The sequence below is a fragment of the Oryx dammah genome, unplaced genomic scaffold (genome assembly GCF_014754425.2).
Source record: "Oryx dammah isolate SB20612 unplaced genomic scaffold, SCBI_Odam_1.1 HiC_scaffold_28, whole genome shotgun sequence".
Classification (NCBI taxonomy): domain Eukaryota; kingdom Metazoa; phylum Chordata; class Mammalia; order Artiodactyla; family Bovidae; genus Oryx; species Oryx dammah.
In genome coordinates, this window is record NW_024070212.1 from 18,769,409 (window position 1) to 18,789,951 (window position 20,543).

General features: G+C 47.5%; 3 protein-coding genes across 10 annotated transcripts; 2 read left to right on the top strand and 1 right to left on the bottom strand.

Annotated features, from left to right (window-relative positions):
• Positions 1-18: 18 nt before the first annotated feature.
• On the top strand, positions 19-12,181 carry VPS72 (vacuolar protein sorting 72 homolog). 2 transcript variants are annotated; one of them, XM_040230706.1, is made up of 6 exons: positions 19-720; positions 4,380-4,532; positions 4,706-4,820; positions 5,206-5,382; positions 11,118-11,262; positions 11,597-12,181. In XM_040230706.1, the coding sequence occupies exons 1-6, from the start codon at positions 604-606 to the stop codon at positions 11,982-11,984; spliced, it is 1,095 nt and encodes a 364-aa protein (XP_040086640.1). In that variant the 5' UTR covers positions 19-603; the 3' UTR covers positions 11,985-12,181. The 2 variants fall into 2 exon arrangements, with proteins under 2 accessions (XP_040086640.1, XP_040086641.1); XM_040230707.1 differs by having other exon boundaries at positions 20-524.
• Positions 12,182-12,809: 628 nt separating this feature from the next.
• On the top strand, positions 12,810-17,353 carry TMOD4 (tropomodulin 4). 4 transcript variants are annotated; one of them, XM_040230709.1, is made up of 10 exons: positions 12,810-12,929; positions 13,915-14,079; positions 14,282-14,438; positions 14,750-14,866; positions 15,329-15,418; positions 15,602-15,732; positions 15,830-15,937; positions 16,320-16,463; positions 16,712-16,856; positions 17,233-17,349. In XM_040230709.1, exons 2-10 carry the CDS (start codon positions 13,957-13,959, stop codon positions 17,253-17,255), a joined length of 1,038 nt encoding a protein of 345 aa, XP_040086643.1. In that variant the 5' UTR covers positions 12,810-12,929; positions 13,915-13,956; the 3' UTR covers positions 17,256-17,349. The 4 variants fall into 4 exon arrangements, 2 of the variants coding, with proteins under 2 accessions (XP_040086643.1, XP_040086642.1); XM_040230708.1 differs by having other exon boundaries at positions 12,848-12,957; positions 17,233-17,353; XR_005719333.1 differs by having other exon boundaries at positions 12,816-12,929; positions 15,830-16,463; positions 17,233-17,353.
• A 520-nt stretch (positions 17,354-17,873) lies between these two features.
• Positions 17,874-20,531, bottom strand: LOC120855890 (sodium channel modifier 1). Of its 4 annotated transcripts, none has more exons than XM_040230711.1 (7): positions 20,339-20,531; positions 20,006-20,076; positions 19,678-19,766; positions 19,482-19,579; positions 19,274-19,362; positions 18,674-18,868; positions 17,874-18,039 (listed from the first exon to the last, which is right to left on the bottom strand). In XM_040230711.1, exons 1-7 carry the CDS (start codon positions 20,387-20,389, stop codon positions 17,940-17,942), a joined length of 693 nt encoding a protein of 230 aa, XP_040086645.1. In that variant the 5' UTR covers positions 20,390-20,531; the 3' UTR covers positions 17,874-17,939. The 4 variants fall into 4 exon arrangements, with proteins under 4 accessions (XP_040086645.1, XP_040086644.1, XP_040086646.1 ...); XM_040230710.1 differs by having other exon boundaries at positions 20,288-20,531; XM_040230712.1 differs by having other exon boundaries at positions 20,006-20,113; positions 20,339-20,490.
• Positions 20,532-20,543: the final 12 nt, after the last annotated feature.

The following is a 20,543-nucleotide window of genomic DNA, read 5'->3' on the forward strand; positions in this document are numbered from 1 at the left end:
CATCTAGTCAAGGCTATGGTTTTTCCAGTAGTCGTGTATGGATGTGAGAGTTGGACTATAAAGAAAGCTTTATAAAGAGTGCTGAAGAATTGATGCTTTTGAACTGTGGTGTGGAGAAGACTCTTGAGAGTCCCTTGGACTGCAAGAAGATCCAACCAATCCATCCGAAAGGAAATCAGTCCAGAATATTCATTGGAAGGACTGAGGTTGAAGCTGAAACTCGAATACCTTGGCCACCTGATGCGAAGAACTGACTCATTTGAAAGAGCCTGATGCTGGGAATGATTAAAGGCGGGAGGGGAAGGGGACGACAGAAGATGAGATGGTTGGATGGCATCAGTAACTCAATGGAACTGAGTTTGAGTAAGCTCCGGGAGTTGGTGATGGGCAGGAAAGCCTGGCGTGCTGCAGTCCATAGGGTCGCAGACTCGGACGCGACTGAACTGAACTGAATGGTACTGGGAACTTCTCGACGCTCTGCTACTTCTGTCTGTAGACGACGGGCTTCCGCCGTCCTCCCGCAGGTAGTGGTATCGAGCGCCGAGCCTAGAGAACGGCGCTGGTGAGGGGCTTGGTGGTGGCTGCGCTGTCTCCATAGGCGTTATGAGTTTGGCTGGGGGCCGAGCCCCCCGGAAGACCGCGGGGAACCGGCTCTCTGGGCTTCTGGAAGCAGAGGAAGAAGATGAGTTCTACCAGACGACTTATGGGGGTTTCACTGAGGCAAGAGCCGGGCCCAGGAAGAGGGAGGAAATAAAGCTAAAAGGTGTACTGACGGAGAGAGAAACCTCGGACAAAGAAGGGGGCGGGGGAGAGGAGTCCTGGTAGCTGGTACTGGAGATGGAGGTGGGCTAGATGGGGGGATAAACTGGAGTCCTAGCAGGGGGAGCCCTGAATGGTGTTGGAGGGATCAGCAATGGAGAAGTTGTCCGAAGGACCCCAGACTATGGCTGAAAACTACTGTGTATTTCCTTAACTGCATCTCTCAGCGCTTCTGACGTCTAGCATACGCCAGGCACATCCTAGTCACGCGGTATATATTCGTTGGCCTACTGCCTGGTTATTCACCTGAACTGTAGAAAAGAATCTCTCAGAAAAAAAGATAGAGAGACTTAGCCAACTCCTTTTTTCAGCTTTCAGATATCGTTATAAATGTTTTCTTAGATAGCTGTTTCTTGACTGTCCTGAAAAGTGACCCCATGTATGTCCTTCATAGAACATATTTCAATTTGTAGTTAGATATATTTTGTTTGTTTATGCCTTCCAACAGACTGTAAGTTCTGTAAGGTTAGAGATGATCTGTTTTGTTTAACAGTGTACATCCGAGTGCCTACTCCAATGACTGGATTGAGTTGACACTTGTTAAATTTGTATTGATTGAATATCTCCATTCTTTAAATGTGTTAAGTGCCTAAAGCAAGCCAAGCACTGTGATAGGCGCTGTGGAAACAGAGTATTAAAAACACCACCTTATCCTTACGTTTTCCAGACTCCAGTGGGGGACCTAGCTGAGTTAACAGTTAAAATATGGTGTGATAAGGAGAAAAGTGTTAAGCATAGGGTGCTATGGTAGCACTTGGGAGACAAAGTTGTTTGGGATGGGCATCCCTGGGAAAGGTGATGTTTATGCTGAGGACAGTTTGAAAAGTGAGCCTTGGCTGGATGGAGAGCAGTAGGACTGGAAGCAGGGAAAGACGGAAGGTTAGTCCTGGAGGAGGGTGGGGCAGAATATGTAAAGGCACTGACATCCTGCTCTGGGACCTGCACAGCTACTCTCATACTCCAAACCAGGAAGGAGAATAATAGAGGGAGTAGGCCTGGGCCTGTTCTTGTAGGGTTTTGTGAGCCATGTTAAGTTTTATTCTTCATTCAGAGGACTGAGATTATTTCATGGTCAGATTTGTACTTTAGAAAGATCACTCTATAATGAGGAAAATGGTAGAAGGAAGCAGTGAGAGTAGAGAAACATGAACAGGAGGAGTCAAGAGAAACTAAGGAATTAGAATCCACAGGACTTGGTGACTGATTAGGAATCATTACTTAACACAGTCATAACCAATTAGTTTAAAATAGAACCTTCTCATCTCTCTTCCAAAGGCCATTTTCCTATTCCTGTCATTTTACGAGTCGTTATTTAATATGTACCCTTCATGCTTCCAAAAAGGATTTAAGAAGCCTTATGATATAAACAAAAAGTAGGAACAGTAAAAATAGAGACAGATGAGAAGTAATTGTACCAGGAGCCTCTGCTAAAATGGTACAGTTGATATTAAATTTAGCTGTGAGTTTCCAGGCAGCCAAATCCTGAATTTCTTTTTTGTAAGAAAGAAGCATGTAAGTTCTTTAAGAGAGATGTACTTATTCAGCATTAAGTCCTAAGGAGAATTACATCCTTGTAAATAAAATAACAGGGGTTTGGTAGATGATGTAAAAGCATTCTCTTAACTAGTCATGTCTCTTAATGACCCTCGATAAAAGCCAAAGGAATGATAGTAAATCTGTAACTTAGTGAAAGCATTTCAGTTGGGCACTAAGCTAATGTGTAGTTGAACTACTACCCTCTGGTGATATGATTTAATACCAGGTCAGGGCTGAGGGGATTAATGTGTTCTCAGGCTGTCTTTCACAAACATTAGTTGGGAGGAAATGATGGTCACCAGTACAAGACTGAGTACTGGCTGCCTTGGCTTGTCAGCTGTGTTATTTGCTTGCTTTGCCACCATGTGTACAAGATTAACCCATCAGTCTTGTCAGTGATTGAAGAGAGAGGCACATGTTTGAGGTGCTGCCCTGCTCAGTTAACTCCCCTCCTCCCAGGCATTTTTTCTCTCTCTTTTCCTGTGTGGCTGCTGTTCTAGCCCAAATTCAGGCTTAGGCTCTACTATGTGTTTTCTACTCCAATCCATCCCACCACCTCCAGAACTTTCTGAAACACTCCTTGTATGTAGTTTTCTTCTCCTCCCCAAATCTTCAGTGTCTTCCCATTATACATGGTATGAAGTGAAAGTTGCTCAGTTGTGTCTGACTCTTTGCGACTTCATGCGATATACAGCCTGCCAGGCTCCTCTGTCTGTGGGATTCTGCAGGCCAGAATACTGGAGTGGGTAGCCATTCCCTTCTCCAAGAGATCTTCCCAACCCAGGGATTGAACACAGGTCTCCCGCATTGCAGGTGGATTCTTTACTATCTGAGCAGCTAGGGAAGCTCATACATGGTGGTAGGACCCAACTCTATTTCTGTCCCAACTCACCTGAGGAATGAGACATATTTCTCAGTAACTTTAGCTTACTTCAGCGGTGATTATTGGTGCTGGACCAAGTAAGAAGAGGGAGAAGATTGAGAATCACTGTCCTGCAAGTTAAGATCATAAGTTTAAAAGTTAAATGTCATTAAGTCATGACATTTACATTTCTCTGTAGATCGAATCCCTGGAGAAGGAAATGGCAACCCACTTCAGTATTCTTGCCTGGAAAATTCCATGGGCAGAGGAAACTGGCCAGCTTCAGTCCATGGGGTCACAAAGAGTTGGACACGACTGAGCACATAGATTGAATGCAACCTTCTTTTCAGATCTTGTAGCCCTATAGGGCATTCAGTTAATGTTGGAAAGAGGCTATGATGAAGCCAAAGGCAGTCAGCTAGGAAGACTTCTACCAGAGACAGACCTGCTTTGCTTAAGTCTAAATCCTTATTCCATAAACATGCTGTACACATTCTTCTGCACCTTTGTTCCTGTCATTTGCTCTGCCTGGGATTCCCTCTTCCCTCTTGGCTGTCTAAATACTAGCAGTATTTTAAACCATGGCTCAAATCCTCTTCATTCTTTAAAGTCTGAAGCAGAGTTTAGTAAACTACAACCTGCTGGCTGAATCTAACCCACTATCTGTTTTAATCTGGTCCTTTGCAGAAAAAGTTTGCCAACCGTTGGTCTAAAGGAATAAAGTCTAACATTTAGACTTTTCCAGGCTATCAGTCCATAGCAGGTGTACCTTCCTCTGATCACCTATAACATTTTATTGCCATTTGGTAGTTTATATGTTGCCCTGTATTAAAACTTCCATTTATAATGATGTCTTTTCCTATACTTGACTGTGAGACCCTGAAGGTGGAGACCAAACTGTATCCTTTTGTACCCTAGCACTTAACACAGTGTGCTGTGCTGGGAGCCAGCACGGGAGGGTGCTGCAGGTAAAGGGCAGTCAGTTAACATTGGAAGGGGTGGTGCTGGAGCCAAAGACCATCAGCCCTTCTTGCCTGAGGAAAATGAAAGGCTAGGCTGGGAAGGAGAGTGGGGCAGCCCTTATCAATAGGCAAAGGATTCTGTTCCTCCTAGAGGGGCATTAATAACTGATAGTGAGAACCTCATCTCCCTGTGTCCTCAGGAATCAGGAGATGATGAGTATCAAGGGGACCAGTCAGACACAGAGGATGAGGTGGACTCTGACTTTGATATCGACGAAGGGGATGAACCATCCAGTGATGGAGAAGCAGAAGAGCCAAGAAGGAAGCGCCGAGTAATCACCAAAGCATATAAGGTGCAGGGGAGGCCTGGTTTTCTTGGACTACCTTAATTTGTGTTCTCCCTTTTATCAGGCCCCATTATGCCCCACACCAATCCCACTTCCTGCTCTGCTGGTTTTCTCTTCCTAAGGTCTTCATTGTCTCCCAATATCTTCTCTCCCCTGGTATCTGATTTCACTGTCCCCAGGAGCCTCTCAAGAGCCTGAGGCCTCGAAAGGTCAGCACCCCAGCTGGTAGCTCTCAGAAGACCCGAGAAGAGAAGGCACTGCTTCCATTAGAACTACAGGATGATGGCACTGACAGTGAGTGGGGATGTTTGGGTTAATAGACAAAGTTGAAGTGTTATGATAAAGTACTGTATTCGTGTTAAGTTTACTGAAGTTAACTTTACTATGAGCATGTAGGAATAATTCTAATTAGGAAATATACACCGAGTTTTTAGGGAAGAGAGCCATGATGTTGATGTGCATAACTTAACTCTCAGATTATTCAGAAAATACGCACACACAGATTGCAAATAGGGCAAAATGTTAACAGAAGATTTGGCAAAGGATTCATGGATGTTCTTTGTACTATTCTTAACTTTTTTGTAAGTTTGAAATGATTTCCAAATAAAAAGCTTTAAAATTAAATTCAGAGAAGGTAGACATGAGTTCAAAGATTTCTTCCCCTATGATTCCTTCCCAGGTCGGAAGTCCATGCGTCAGTCTACAGCTGAGCACACACGACAGACATTCCTTCGGGTACAGGAGCGGCAGGGCCAGTCACGGCGACGGAAGGGGCCCCACTGTGAGCGGCCACTGACCCAGGAGGAGCTGCTCAGGGAGGCCAAGATCACAGAGGAGCTCAACTTACGTTCACTGGGTCAGTCTTTGGTTTTGAGAACAGTGGGTAGAGGGGCTGAGAAGCACAAGAAAAAGTTGGATCTAGAGGCCCCAAAGAATTGGACAGATGGGGATTTGGGACAAGAGAAATCAGAAGAAAGATACGGGGAGAGAAAGTGATTAAGAGCAAGGAAGTAGGCAGTAATGAGGGCCCTGAAGAACAAGTTATATTAAAGTGCTTTGGTATTAAAATAGGAATTGTACGGAAAGGAGTTTAGAGTCTAGCTCCACTGTTCACTTGCTATAAGACTGCAGGCAAATTACTTACAACCTGCTTGCGTCTTTCTTTCTTTGTTCACAAAATGCAATGAGATAATGCTGCTTTAATGATCATGAGAATTAGAAATTCAATAGAATCAGTCCATTCATGAGATACATTGCTTTACGGTTAAAATTCTATAAGATCTCTTCAGTTTATGTGCTATTGGGCACACAGTCCTGTATGGGAATATACAGTACAAAAGCATACATTTCTTTAAGGGGCGGTGAGAGTTCTCAGATCATAAGAGATGAATGAGGGAGCAGCAGATTTCACTCCCTGCATCATGTGCTCACTCTGGAGCATATGTGCATTGAGTAAAATAACAGGGGAAATCTCCTACAATATTTGATTTGCTATTTCTCTCTCTCTGAATCTTTTTTTCATCAAGCACATATAATCGAATGTACATAACCCAAATACAGTTTTACTGTGGTGTGGAAGATTGTTTACCCAGAATATCTGGGAGCCAGCTCATTTTAGTTTAATGGTATCCTTGGTATTGTTAGGACTTCCTTGGTGGCTCAGATGGTTAAGCGTCTGCCTACAATGTGGGAGACCTGGGTTCAATCCCTGGGTCAGGAAGATCTCTTGGAGAAGGAAATGGCAACCCACTCCAGTATTCTTGCCTGGAAAATCCCCTGGGCGGAGGAGCCTGGTAGGCGACAGTCCATGGGATCGAAAAGAGTTGGACACGACTGAGTGACTTCACTTTCACTTAACTCATTTTAGTTTAATGGTATCAGTAGTTTCGAAATGTAGATACCTTCACTCCAGAAAGTTCCCTGGTGGTCTAGTGGTTAGGACTCGGTGGTCTCACTACCTCGCCTGGGTTCTATTCCCAGTCAGTGAAGTACATCTTTGGGGCTTCCTTGATAGCTCAGTTGGTAACGAATCTGCCTGCAGTGCAGGAAACCTGGGTTCGATTCCTGTGTTGGGAATATCTGCTGGAGAAGGGATAGGCTACCCACTCCAGTATTCTGGGGCATCCCTGGTGGCTCAGCTGGTAAAGAATCCACCTGCAATGTGGGAGACCTGGATTCGATCCCTGGGTTGGGAAGATCCCCTGGAGAAGGGAAAGGCTACCCACTCCGGAGAATCCCATGGACTGTATAGTCCATGGGGTCACAAAGAGTTGGACATGACTGAGTGACTTTCACTTTCACTCCAAAAGACCACAAAAGATTTAATTTTCAACATTTTCAGGGTGTACTGTCGTGACTTTTAAAAAATATGTATATTTGGCTGTGCTGGGTCTTCGTCCTGCCCTCAGGCTCTCTCATTGCTGAGAGCAGAGGTTCTTCCTCATTGTCGTAGGGTGGCTTCTTGTGTGGGACACAGGCTCTAGGGCACAAGGGCTCAGTATCTGTGGTGCATGGGCTTAGCTGCTCCATGGCATGGGGAATCTTCCTGGACCAGGATCGAACTAGTGTCCTCTGCCTCGACAGAGCCGATTCTTTATTCATGTGTTTTTAATTGAAGGATAATTACAGTGTTGTGTTGGTTTCTGTCAGACATCAACATGGATCAGCCGTAGGTATATATATGTCCCCTTCCTCTTCAGCCTCCCTCCCACTCCATCCCACCCTTCGAGGTTGCCACAGAACCCCAGTTTGAGTTCCCTGAATCATAGAGCAAATTCCCACTGGTTATCTATTTTACATATGGCAGTGATAGTGTATATGTTTCCATGCTACTTTCTCCGTTCATCCCACCCTCTCCTTCTTACCACCCCCATGTCCATAAGTCTGTTCTCTATGTCTGCATCTTTATTGCTGCCCTGAAAATAGGTTCATCAGTACTACTTTCTAGATTCCATATGCATGCGTTAATATACGATATTTATTTTTCTCTTTCTGACTGACTTCACTCTGTGTAATAGGCTCTAGGTTCATTCATCTCATTAGCACTGACTCAACTAGTTTATTTTTATGGCTGAGTAATATTTCATTGTATATATGTACCACAGCTTCTTTATCCATTCATCTGTTGTTGGACATCTAGGTTACTTCCATGTCCTAGTTATTGTAAATAGTGCTGGCAGGCAGATTCTTAACCAGTGGACCAACAGGGAAGTCCAGCTGTCGTGACTTAAAAAAAAAATTATTATTATATTGGCTTTAAAATGGGAAATATACCTTTTATCTATATAATGGCAACGCCATACTTTAAAACTGGTTATCTCTTAAAACATAAATGACTGAGAAATATCACAGATAATGAGGTCATTTGATGTCACTATAATTATAATCTGCATCCTTTTACTACATTGATGGTTTCAGGCCACTGTAAAGAGAGTGATTCCCAGGCTTCTGACATAGGAGATCCTGGTGGGGCATGTTTGGCAGGAGAAAAAAATTATAAGTTCATTTTTGAACATGTTGGATTTGAGATGTCTGTGAGCAGTTCATGCAGTGCTGAGAAATCAGATAAACACACAAATCTGGTGTTTGGACAAGACATCTGGGCTAGAAATACAAATCTGGAAGTTTTTGAATGTGGATGGCAATTGACACTGGAGTAGATGAGATCACTCAGGGAGAAAACACAGAAGAAGAAGGGTAGGCAGAGGCTCAAGAAGGTCCTGCAGACACTAAAAAGTAATGGTCTCCTACAAGAGGTGGAGCTTAGAAAAGGATCTGAGGGAAGGCCAGAGAGTGGGAAATGCCAGGAGAGTTTGTCTTAAGAACCCTAAGGAAAGAGAATGTTTGGGGCAGAAGCTGCTCAGTCTTGCTGAGATGCCAGTGAAGAGAACTGAGGAGTGTCCGTTGGTTTTGGTGACATGGGGTCAGAAATGACCTTAGGGAGCACTTTTTGGGGAGCAAGCCATTGGGAAGTTGTTGGGAAGCCAAACCTTTAAAATTTGGCCATGAAGGGTAGGAGAAGAACAGTGGGGGGTCTGAGGTCAAGAAGGGGTTTGTCCTTCTTCTCTTTTATTCAAAGATTGGAGAGTATATATTTTTGATGAGATGCAACAGAAAGAATTTTAAGACAGAAAAGAAAGGATCATTAATTCTGTAGGGTTTTAGAGAAGTGGGAGTCAGGGTGGGAGCTAGGGCACGAGTAGAAGAGTTGGCCTAAGGTAAGAGGAAGGAAGTAAGGGTGGCTCATAGCTATAGGGTAGTAAATCCAGAGCAGGCCAGTATAATGGTTCTCATCTGATGTTTTTTAGGGACTGTCATTTGTCAGGTGTTGGAGATAGAGTTGGAAGCTTGAGAGTGAAGACTGTTTGAAATTGTTGTGCAGATAGGATCATCTGCTGGTGTTGGCAGGTCTTTTGAAGTTTGGGAATATGAGTTTCTGGCGGTTTCATTCTACCTGTTGTGTAACTTTTTCCCAGTACTGCTCATCGATCCAGGTCTGGGCGAAGGAGTTTAGATTGATAAGAGAAAAGGAAGGCTGGAAGGAGTGATAGAATGCAGAGATTTTCAGGTACTCGAAGTACTAGAAGAACAGAAGTATCTAGGGTAATGGAGCAACGAGAGCTGAAGCGTGGGGCTCCACAGGACACAGGCACATCCTGCCCGGGGTGTGGGAGAATAAGCGGCCTCCACCAGAGGGTTGCAGGGAGTAGTGGCCTCTACGGATGACAGGTTTCCTGTAAGGCAAGTTTTGGAAGGCGTGCTGAGTGAGAAACTTGACGAAATAGATGAGCTGGCTGATTATAGAGCAGGGGTTACAGAGGGTACAGGAAAGTGTTGAGAGAAGAGTTGAAAGGTTGGCTCCAGGGAAAGCAGTATTATCATCCAGAATTCAAGTGTAAGAGAGATTAAATCACTGGATGGGGGTGGAGGGGTCAGGGGAGTAGGTGTCCAGCAGACTCTTCTGGTCATACTTTATCCAGAGCAGTGATCCCCAACATTTTTGGCATCAAAGACCAATTTTGTGGAAGATAATTTTTCCACAAACCCAGGGTAGGGGGGATGGTTTCAGGATGATTCGAGCACATTACATTTATTGTGCACCTTATTTCTAATCTAATGTTGCTACTGATTTGACAGAAGGTACCAGTCCTCGGCCCAGAGGTTGGGGACCCCTGCACTAGACAATTGTGTTCAGAGTACCCACATTTAAGAGGGACAGAGGGACCAGGTATATTTTGATCTGTGTATACGTTAACAAATCTTTATTGAATCCCTGTAATGTGTGGAATGCTGTGTGACCCTCATGATGTATAGGTAATATGAGTCACAGTCACTGCCCTTGAGAGACGTGTGTACCAACAATGAACTGCCACAGAGCAATGTCACCTGGTCCAGACAGGGTGACTAGTGAGCTAGAGAGGAGGGCCTGAAAGAAGGAACCGTTAGCTCAGCTCATTGTTGCCCTGTGAGAATGCAGATACAGAGTTGCCAGATTTTCTTAGTTTTTCAAAGGGGACCTCCCTATTTGGATGTAATTTCCTGACTTTTAAATGTCAGCAGCTAATTCAGATTTTTCTTTAAAACACTATGCAAATCAAGCAGGATACATGAGAGGGCCGCTGTCTTGCAGCGGCCATAGGTCATGGTAAGTACAGGGACAGAAGGGCGTTTTTGGCACAGATGGCAAAGGAGGGAGTGACTCAGAACCATGTTGTATGAGGACTGGTTCAGTAGAAGGAGTACTGTGATCAGCCTGAAGAGAGATGAGCACTAATTTCAACTAGTTAAAGGACTGTCAAGTGGAAGACAGGTTAGATTTGTGTTTCTTTTGGCCTTAAAAGGTGAAACACTATCAACAGGAAGTATATTTCAGCTCACAGTGGGAAAGAAGGGGGCTTCCCTGGTGGCTCAGTGGTAAAGAATCCGCCTGGCAATGCAGGAGACATGGGTTCAATCCCTGGTCCAGGAAGATCCTAACTGCTGCAGAGCAACTAAGCCTAAGTTGTGCACCACAACTGCTGAGCCTGTGCTCCAGAGCCCAGGAACCACGACTGCTGAGCCCACGTGCCTAGAGCCGACGTTCCACACCAGAAGCCACCACAGCGTGATGCCCACACCCGCTGCAGCTAGAGAAAAGCCCGTGCATCAGTGGAGATCCAGCACAGCCGAAAAACAAATGACTCAGTAAATAAAAAAATTATTTTTTTAAAGTAGGAAAGAACTCTAATCACTAGGGAATCCTAAAGAGGCAGTGTGCTGCCTTGGATAGGTAGGAGCAAGTTGACAGAACAGTAACGAGAGGTTAGAGGAAATGAGCAGGCTTCTTGCCAAAGGATCCCTTTCAGCTCTGAAGTCCTACTGTTCTGAGCCAGTGAGGAATCAAGTGACCCTAAGAAATGACGAGCAGGGTGTATGTCAAGAGGGGCAAGCAGAAAGCTTATGAAATGGGAGATGCTTGAGGGCTTTAGAGGACTTTGCTAATTGGCTTGGGTGAGCAGTGACTAGACAGCCAGGAGGGTAATTAAGAGACTATAGGACAGGACTGGGGTTTGGGAAGTGGGGAATTGACCATCTGCTCGTTCCTTCCTGAAGAGACATATGAGCGTCTCGAGGCTGACAAAAAGAAGCAGGTCCACAAGAAGCGGAAGTGCCCTGGGCCCATAATCACCTACCATTCAGTGACTGTGCCACTGGTTGGGGAGCCAGGCCCTAAAGAAGAGAATGTCGATGTAGAAGGGTAAGTGAGTGAATCTCGGGGAAGAGAGTGCAGTGTCTCCCTTCTGTATTCAGCTTGTGTTTCCTCAGCCCCGTCTTACTTGCTCTCCTCACACGGCTCTCCTAACACTTGGCATCTTTCAGATCCTTTTCCCATCAGCTTCGATTTTTCTTATAGTCTCTGTCTCCTCCTGTTTTTCCATCCAGCCCTGCTTTGTTTGTCCTGTCTGTCACTTAACAGATTCTCTCAGACTGTTGCCATCCACTGCCGCCTCCTCTTTCTTGAGTTCTCTGATCTCTCTCTATCTGCTGTCTTCACCTCTCAGCTCTGTGTGTCTCTCTGTCTTTTCCCTCAGACTTGATCCTGCTCCCATGGCTTCTGCATTGACTGCCCGTGCTGGGACTGGACCCGTCATCCCTCCTGCTCGCTGCTCACGTACCTTCATCACTTTTAGTGACGATGCCACATTTGAGGAATGGTTTCCTCAAGGGCGGCCCCCAAAGATCCCCGTTCGGGAGGTCTGCCCGGTGACCCATCGGCCAGCCCTATATCGGGACCCTGTTACAGACATACCCTACGCCACTGCTCGAGCCTTCAAGATCATCCGTGAGGCCTACAAGAAGTACATCACTGCCCATGGACTGCCGCCCACTGCCTCAGCCCTAGGCCCTGGCCCACCACCTCCTGAGCCCCTCCCTGGCTCTGGGCCCCGAGCCTTGCGCCAGAAAATTGTCATCAAATGAAGGGATGTCTGGTCCTTAGAAACCTCTTTCCTGTCCTAACTTAAGGTTCTTAAGTTGGGGCTCTTAAGAAGCCCTGCTTCTCCCCTTTGTCATCGCTGATCTTTGCCCAGCTCTTCTCTGTATTTCTTTCCCCATCTTTCCCCCTAGTTCCTACTGGTTTGTGTTTTTTAATCTAATAAAACAGAAAGATCCCTTTTGTCTGGTGTCCAATCTAGGGTTGGGAGCAAAAAGTATTTGTGAATGAGTTTTATATTTAATAGTTTTTATTATGAGTCATCCTTTTTATTCTTTATTTTTTAGGGTTTTTTTTTTTTTTCTTTCTTTTTCTTTTTTTGGCCACACCATATGGCTTGTAGGATCTTAGTTCCCCAACCAAGGATCAACCCTGGGCCCTCAGCAGTGAAAGCACCTAGTCCGAACCACTGGATCACCAGGGAACTTCCAGAGTTGCCCTTTTAGATTGTAAAATATTAATTCCTCTAACAGTTTATAAACACCTTAAAATTAGATACCAAAACAAAATCCTTATACTCACCTCTATATCTCCTTACAGTCACTGCTTTGAATATAGCAGGCACTAAATATTGGGTTGGCCAAAAATTTTGTTCAGCTTTTCTGTACGATATCATGGAAAAACCCAAAGACTTTTAGGCCAATCCAGTAAGCATTAATAGGAACTGTGATTCGTAGAAGTCCAGTTTCTGGGACTCAGGCTTGTAGAAGAGGAGGAGGTGCCATGGCTGTTAGCGGCCACTAGAGGCTCTCAGGGCTGGGCAGGGTATGGGGGCTGTGTATATGTGATCTCCCACTACCCCCCACCTGGCCAGAGCTAAAATAATAAAATGCTGAGCTCACTGTTCCCCCACCCTCTCCCCCGGCACCGGCTCCTCTTGCTGCCCGGACGGTGTTCCAGCAGAACAGACAGACCAACCAACAGCAGGGGAGGTGAGAAGGGAGGTGGCCACCAGGACTGGTAGGTGGGGAAGGCAGGGGGCTTGTGGGTCAGAGCCTGGTGGGAGATGGGAGAAGAGGGGCTCCTGCTGGGAATGATGTGGTGTCCGTGCCTCTGTCACTCAGTGCTTCTGTCAGTCTGTCCTCTCCCTTAACAGTAGTTTACGTTGTCAATGTACGTATCTCACATATTTTCTCAATCTTTCATATTCAGCATGGAGTGTATGTGTGGCTTAAAAGATCATGCAAGTTTAATCCTCTCACTGTTTTTAGAGAAACTTTATCCCATTTAGAAGGCATTTCCCACCCATTAGACTGGCTTCCTGTCCGAAACCAGGGACACATTGTGTGAACTCAGTACCTTCTCCTAAGGCTGTGCCACCCTCCCCCACCCTGGATGTCTCCCAGGCCCTCTGAGCTCTCGCTTGCCCTCAGGATTTAGAATTTGAGCAAACATAATGAGATCTTGATCCCCCACAATAAAAGGAAATGAGGGTAGAGTAAGAGCACTGTCTTTCCCCCCAGTCTTCCTTGGTTTCTTAAGCCAGTTTAGGGAAAACTGGATTAGGGGGAAGAGAGGCGGAATTTCCCTGAGGCTCTCTGCCTGCCCCCCTTCCTTGCAATAGGAATTGGGCTTGGGGCCAGCTCTGATGGCAGGGCTCCTGGCAGCTGTGCTAGGGCAAGAGGCACCGGCAGGCGAGGTTAAGGGGAGGGGTACTGCCAGGGTTTCTGATACAATGGGGAGAGGGATTCACCCTGCATACCTGGGATCCCCATCCAGAGTGGCTGGAAGCTGTGGAAGCAAGGAGGCTCCAGTTCTAACTAAACCCAACCTTCCCCCATTTTCCCATGCCCAGCTAGATCTCTATCCTCCAAGGCAACCAGCTTATTTACTGCTCTGGCCCACTGGCTTGTCTGTTTCCCTGCTGTGTCCATGTACATCTTGCCATTGTCTAACCACTTTCTCCCTATAATCCAGGCTCCGTGAGTGCCACACAGTGGGGAGGGGGTGGGGTCCATCATGTCATCGTATCTAAAGGAACTGGAAAAATACAGAGACATAGATGAAGATGAGATCCTGAAGACCTTGAGCCCTGAGGAGCTAGAACAGCTGGACTGCGAGCTACAGGAGATGGACCCCGAGGTAGGGGCTCCAGCACAGGGGATCGGGCAATCCCTAGGCAGTAGGAAGGGTGTGGGGCCCGGGACTGAGACCAGGGTCATCTACAGGGCTTAGAGTCCCAAGAAGCTCAGGGGAACAGTGTCTGGAGATGCTTTAGGGAGACCTGGGGGTGCCCCAGGCCAGAGCGGGGGCCCTGACTTGCTCTCCAAAACTCATCCCTAAGAACATGCTCCTGCCAGCTGGACTAAGACAACGTGACCAGACAAAGAAGAGCCCAACGGGGCCGCTGGACCGAGAGGCCCTCTTGCAGTACCTGGAACAGCAGGCACTAGAGGTCAAAGAGCGTGATGACTTGGTGCCCTTCACAGGCGAGAAGAAGGGTATGGGACCTCTAACATCCATGTCTCCTAGAACCCAATGGTGGTCTCTCACATGTCCCCATTCCAGCCTTCTTCTCACTTGCCCACTCCTAACTGCCAGGAAATCAGCTGCCTACACCTGCATGCCAACTTGCACTCCAGCTCTTAGAAGTGATCAAGGGGACCCAGGAGTCCTGAGCTTGTAGAGGACTCAGGTTTTACAGTGGCTCCTAGTGACCCAGCATTCTACCTCCTGGAGAAGGAAAGGAAGCTGGAGGCCAGGATCTTAGGAGAAATGACCTCAACCTGAACCATCCTCATCTCCCTATCAGGGAAACCCTACATCCAGCCCAAGAGAGAAATTCCAGTGGAGGAGCAGGTCACTCTGGAGCCTGAGCTGGAGGAGGCGCTGGCCCACGCCACAGATGCTGAGATGTGTGACATTGCAGGTGGGCAGCTGTGGGCAGTTGAGTTGGGAGGATCTGGGGCAGAGGTTGTGAACATGGCATGGGACTAGTGCGATGTGGATGTTTTGAGAAAGCCTTGGGTAGTGGTTTTTAATTTTTGTCTATATATGTATTCACTCATTTTTAAATTTAATAAGTTAACATCTCAAGGGCGATTTTACAGGGATTATAAAGCAAAACTATTTTGGCTGCAAACAGGAGGGTCTAATAGACCCCCTTACCCTGTAATGGCTCCTTAGGGACCTTCCCTTAGCCCTGTCTCAATGTTTTGAAAACCACTGCCTTACACAGCTTAATGGAAGGGACCCCTGGGACCAAAAGTGGAAACGTCTTTGGAAGAGGTCAGGCTTCAAAAATGCAATAGATTCAGAATGAGGTGGGTGGAGGGCCTGGAACAAGCCCATTTTTCTCATTCCCTGTGCCCCCTCTGCCTACTCTCTCCAGCAATTCTGGGCATGTACACACTGATGAGCAACAAGCAGTACTATGATGCGATCTGCAGCGGAGAAATCTGCAACACCGAAGGCATTAGCAGTGAGTGTGTTTGGGAGCATGGTGCCCAGGGCTCCTGGCAGGTGTCCCGAAGTCTGAGCAAAGGTAGCAAAGGGTGAAACAAGGCAGTCAGGCAGAGGACATAATGCATAAGTGATAAGAGAATGGATGGGGAGGAGACTGTGGGGAACATGTTGGGGTTTCCTTCCTCCCCTTACCCACCAGGTGTGGTGCAGCCTGACAAGTACAAGCCAGTGCCAGATGAGCCCCCAAATCCCACCAACATCGAGGAGATACTGAAGAGTGTTCGAAGCAACGACAAGGAGGTAGAGGAGGTGAACCTCAATAATATCCAGGTGTGATATCTGACCCCATCCTCTAAGCAGTAACACCGGCCTAACTGTGCTGTCTAATGAGTCCCCTGGCCCACCCTCTCCTATTTCCCTTTGATAGGACATCCCGATAGCCATGCTAACTGAGCTGTGTGAGGCCATGAAGACAAATACCCATGTCCGGAGCTTCAGCCTAGTGGCCACAAGGAGTGGTGACCCCATTGCCAATGTAAGGCTAGCTGGCATCCCTCACCCTCTCCCTGGACATGCATCCCTGGCAGGGCTGTCAGAAAGGGTTGTGCTGGGGGTGCTATTCGAATCAACTCTCTTAGGAGAGACCTGCTGGAGACTCCTCCCCTCAGTCCTGACTCACAGCTGTGAAATCCTGATTGTCTTCCTAAAGCACCAAACCCTCTCAGCCACCCCCAACTCCACTGCACACGTCACCCCACTGCTTTCCCTACGACCTACCCCCCCTCTGCCTCCCTGGAGCCCCACACCCAGCTCAAGGACTCTTCTCAAAGAGCTGTCTCCCTCTCGCTCCTATTCTTTCTCTCCTCAGTCATCTGTGAAACTGTACCCTAACCCTAATCCAAGTCCCTACTACCCAGGCGGTGGCTGACATGTTGCGTGAGAATCGCAGCCTCCAGAGCCTGAACATCGAATCCAACTTCATTAGCAGCACAGGGCTTATGGCTGTGCTGAAGGCGGTTCGGGAGAACGCCACACTCACTGAGCTCCGAGTAGACAACCAGGTCAGCCTTCCCTTCCCCTAGTCTTTGCAGTCAGCTAACATTCACTGATCCTCTTCCCTGGGACAGCCACAGGCAGGGTCTCATCTGATCTTGTTTGGACTCTCCCTCTTATGAGGGGAGCCAAGGCAGCACCTCTCATTACTCATTCCGGAGAACGAGCCTCTTTAACCTCCCAAAGGGTTGGTGGTCTGAGATGGTGAAAAATGCAGACGAGGGGTGCTGACAGCTTCCATCTCGCCCTCCCCCAGCGCCAGTGGCCTGGTGACGCGGTGGAGATGGAGATGGCCACCGTGCTCGAACAGTGTCCCTCCATTGTCCGCTTTGGCTACCACTTTACACAGCAGGGGCCCCGTGCTCGGGCTGCCCAGGCCATGACCCGGAACAATGAACTGCGTGAGTACCTGCAGGCGTTGTGCACGGGGGAGAAGGCAACCAGCTGCAGAAGCTGGTGGGTGCCCCTGAAAGCGCCTGGGGTGCCAAAGTGCCATTCACAGAAGTTCAGATGCCACAGGTGACCTGAAAGTAGACAGGAAAACTCCTCTGCCCAAGGACACCAGTAGAGAGGCAAAAGGGAATTAGTCAGAGCCGTTGGGGCTGTGTGTTTTTATCTGCCATTGTTTCTTATTTTAACATGGCGGGGAGGAGCATGCTTGGTGACCTCAGACATTGCCTCTATGAGTCTGGCCAAGGAACTAGAAAGGAGACGGAACACCTTTGCAGGAGGCAAGAGATAGGATAATGACTTGCGTTTACTCTTCTTCCTTTACAGGTCGCCAGCAAAAGAAGAGATAACACTACCTTTCCCTTTACCAACTAGGGCTTGGAGCCCTGAAAGCTTAAATCCTCATCTGTCCCTCCTTTCCTGTAAATAAAGGCCCTACTGTCCACTCTGCCTGCCTCCTTCCTTGGGCTTTAGAGTGGAAATCTTGGCGCTAACCCCCAAGGGTTACTGCCAATTCATCAGGGGATTATTTATACTCTGGGGATCAGCAGGCAGGGAGGTTCAGGTTACCAGGAAGAGGTGGGGGGAGCTCGCTCCCTTGGTGTTCCCCATAACCCTGCGAATGCCTTTAGTCTCTTCTACTTTCACAGGGCGGCTAGCCCTGGCTCTGTTTCCAGACATGTCCAACTCCTCCCCGCCTACCAGTGCCTACCCACAACCCTCATGTTATTGGAAGGAGGCAAGGACTTTGAGTGGAGGTGGAGAAGAAAGCTGAAAACATGAAGGGCAAAAACCTCCTTCTGACAGACTTATTAATAGGGCACCAGGCTGCATGCAGCTGACGCTTGGCATGACTGTGGGAGAAGGTGGGGGAGGGGTTAGAAGTGTGGGGAGCTGTGTACCTTGCAGAGAAGAATTGGCTGGGCTGAGAATGAACAGATCTGAAATCCTGAAACAAGGAACCAGACTCAGGAAAAGCTGGGCTCCCAGCGTCTGCTGTAGTTTATTTGTGAAATGAATGGGGAACGAGGATGTCAGTCCAAGGGGAGATCAGGGGGTTCCTCCTCATCAGAGTCAAACTCAACATTTTCATCTTTTACCCATCGACCTCGTCCATCTGGGATCCATCCAGAGCTGGAAACACCAGAAAATAGAACTGGTCAGGAAAGGAAGTTTATTAAATTAATAAAAGCGTGTGTGCGAGTGCTCTGTCATGTCCAACTCTGGGACCCCATGGGCTGCAGCCTGCCAGGCTCCTCTGTCCATGGGATTTCCCAGGCAAGAACACTGGAATGGGTTGCCATTTCCTTCTCCAGGGGAATCTTCCCAACTCAGGGGTCGAACCTGCCTCTTGTGCACTGTAGGATTCTTTACTGCTGAGCCTCCTGGGAAGCCCCAATAGTTCTTTCTATCTAACTGTAATTAATTTCCTGAACTATTTGGAAAAAAAGTTACATATGTAAGGAGTCTTTATGCATGCATGCATGTGTGCTAAGCTGCTTCAGGAGGGACCGACTCTGTGAGCCTATGGAGTGTAGCCCGCCAGGATTCTCCAGGCAAGAATACTGGAGTGGGTTGCCATGCCCTCCTCCAGGGGATCTTCCTGACCCAGAAATCAAGCCTGCATCTCCTGCATCGGCAGGTGGCTTCTTTACCACTGTGCCACCTGGGAAGCCCCAGGGGGCTAAGTAAAACCACTTGAGAAGCTCTGAAACAAGGAGGGTCAGAGAGAAAAGGTCAACACTGAGGAAAAATTCTGCATACTCACCTTCGAAGGGTGAGGTAATGATCCAGGGCCCGTCTTCTTGTGGGGCTCATAGGTGCAGGGGATGAGACAGTGGCTGACTCCTTGGTCTGTGAACCAGCCTCAGGCTCAGGTTCTCTACTGATCTTCCCACCTTGGGGTTCAGCCTCTGGGGGTGGCAAAGGGGGACGAGAGACAGAGGGACGAGGGGCTTCCGGTCTGGACAGAGAAGAATCGAAGTCTGTAAAAGCAGTAAAGAAAAGGGCCTAATCTCCTGTGACTCCCAACTCCTTATAGGAGTGCTTCCCAATTCTGTGTTCCTCAAGATATTAGTAAGTGTTCTGCATAGAAAGAATTCTGGAATCCAGTAAATTTAGGAAAGTCTAAATCTTTTAAGGGTTTTTTTTTTTTTATCTTATGATTTTGTAGAACCCTTAAAATACACTAATTTTTAATCAAATAGGATTACAAAGCACTTTTTTAGTTAGAAAAATCTTTTTCCTGAAATACAAGTTAACACCCCCAGAACACTTAGTATGTCTCAGATTACAATTAGGAAAATAATCACTTTAGAGCTATCTATCTCTTGTCCCTCCCTACCTCTGGCTTTCCCATCCCACTGACCTGTACTTCCGGCGGCAGCAACTGTTATAGTGAGGAGCTCTGTGCAGAGCACTCTGAGTGATAAGTCGAGTCTGGGTTAAGAGAGGAGCCTGGCATGGAGACAGAAGACAGAGTCAGAGCCTTCAGAGCCAGAAATAAGCCAAAGTCCTTCAAGCCTAAGGTGTGCAGCACAGTCCTGCCTGGAATACAACTTCCCCTCTCTGATTACCTCTGCTGTGGTCTCTTCTCTCCTAAGTTCATTATGCTGTCTTGGATTCTGTTCTATACCCTTTCCTGGTGGCTTCTTGCCATAGAAAAGCTGCAGGCCTGAGAAGAAAGGGGAAGAGGATTAAAAGCAGAGCACCAAGGGTGGTCTGAAGAGATTTTAAGGGTTTACTCTATTGTCTGTCTTTTCCCAAACTTACTGGACAGATGTTTTTTGCCTGCACGGTGGGCAGTCAGCATGGCCAGAGTGTCCAGGACAGGTCGGTGGGGACAGATGGCACAAGCAAAGCTGGGGAGTAGGAAAGATAATTGGTCCCTGGGGAGTGGAGTCTTGGTCATAGGTCCCACCCCGTCCAAGCATTCATTTCCAAAGCCCAACTCCCAAGTCTCCCAGTCTCCATCACCCACATACCTGTTACTCACTCCCAGCCAAAGAATCCTAGATACCCCCGCTCTCCTCCTTAATAACAAAAGTTCTTGAATCTCTAACTTCAAAACCCTTAAACTTGATCCACTCCTCGCTCTCACCGTCCATCCCGTAGCATCAGCGCCTCATCCTCTGGGATGTAACTGGCAAGCAGGTCTCCGACTCTTCGTTTCTGCAGGAGACAGGGGAAGAAGTCCGCACAGGATCAGCTGGATATGAGGGAGGGATAAAAGGGAAATGATAGAGACGAGGACTCAAAGGGAATAAAGACCACGGGAGAACACACATCTGCGGTGAAAAAGGGGTCATCACCACCTCTAGTCTTTTGGTTCCCTCCACTCCGCCCCCCAGTTGTTGCCACAGCAACAAAACAGCTCCTTTACAGCTTTCAGAGGGCAGGTGAAGCTGCTTCGGACGCACTCCTCTCCGCCTACTTTGAGCACATTGAGTTGACTCCAATCGTCTCCTTCCCTCTTGAAAGACATCAAAACTGTGAGGCCCAGAAATCAAAAACTCTATCCAGCCGCCTTCGCCACTCCTTTCAGGCCACCGTAGCAGGAGTGGGTCGTCTCCGTTCCTTCCGGTCTCTTTGCGGCTGGCCCCCTGACTTCCGGGGATGTGCTTCCACGAATGCACTGC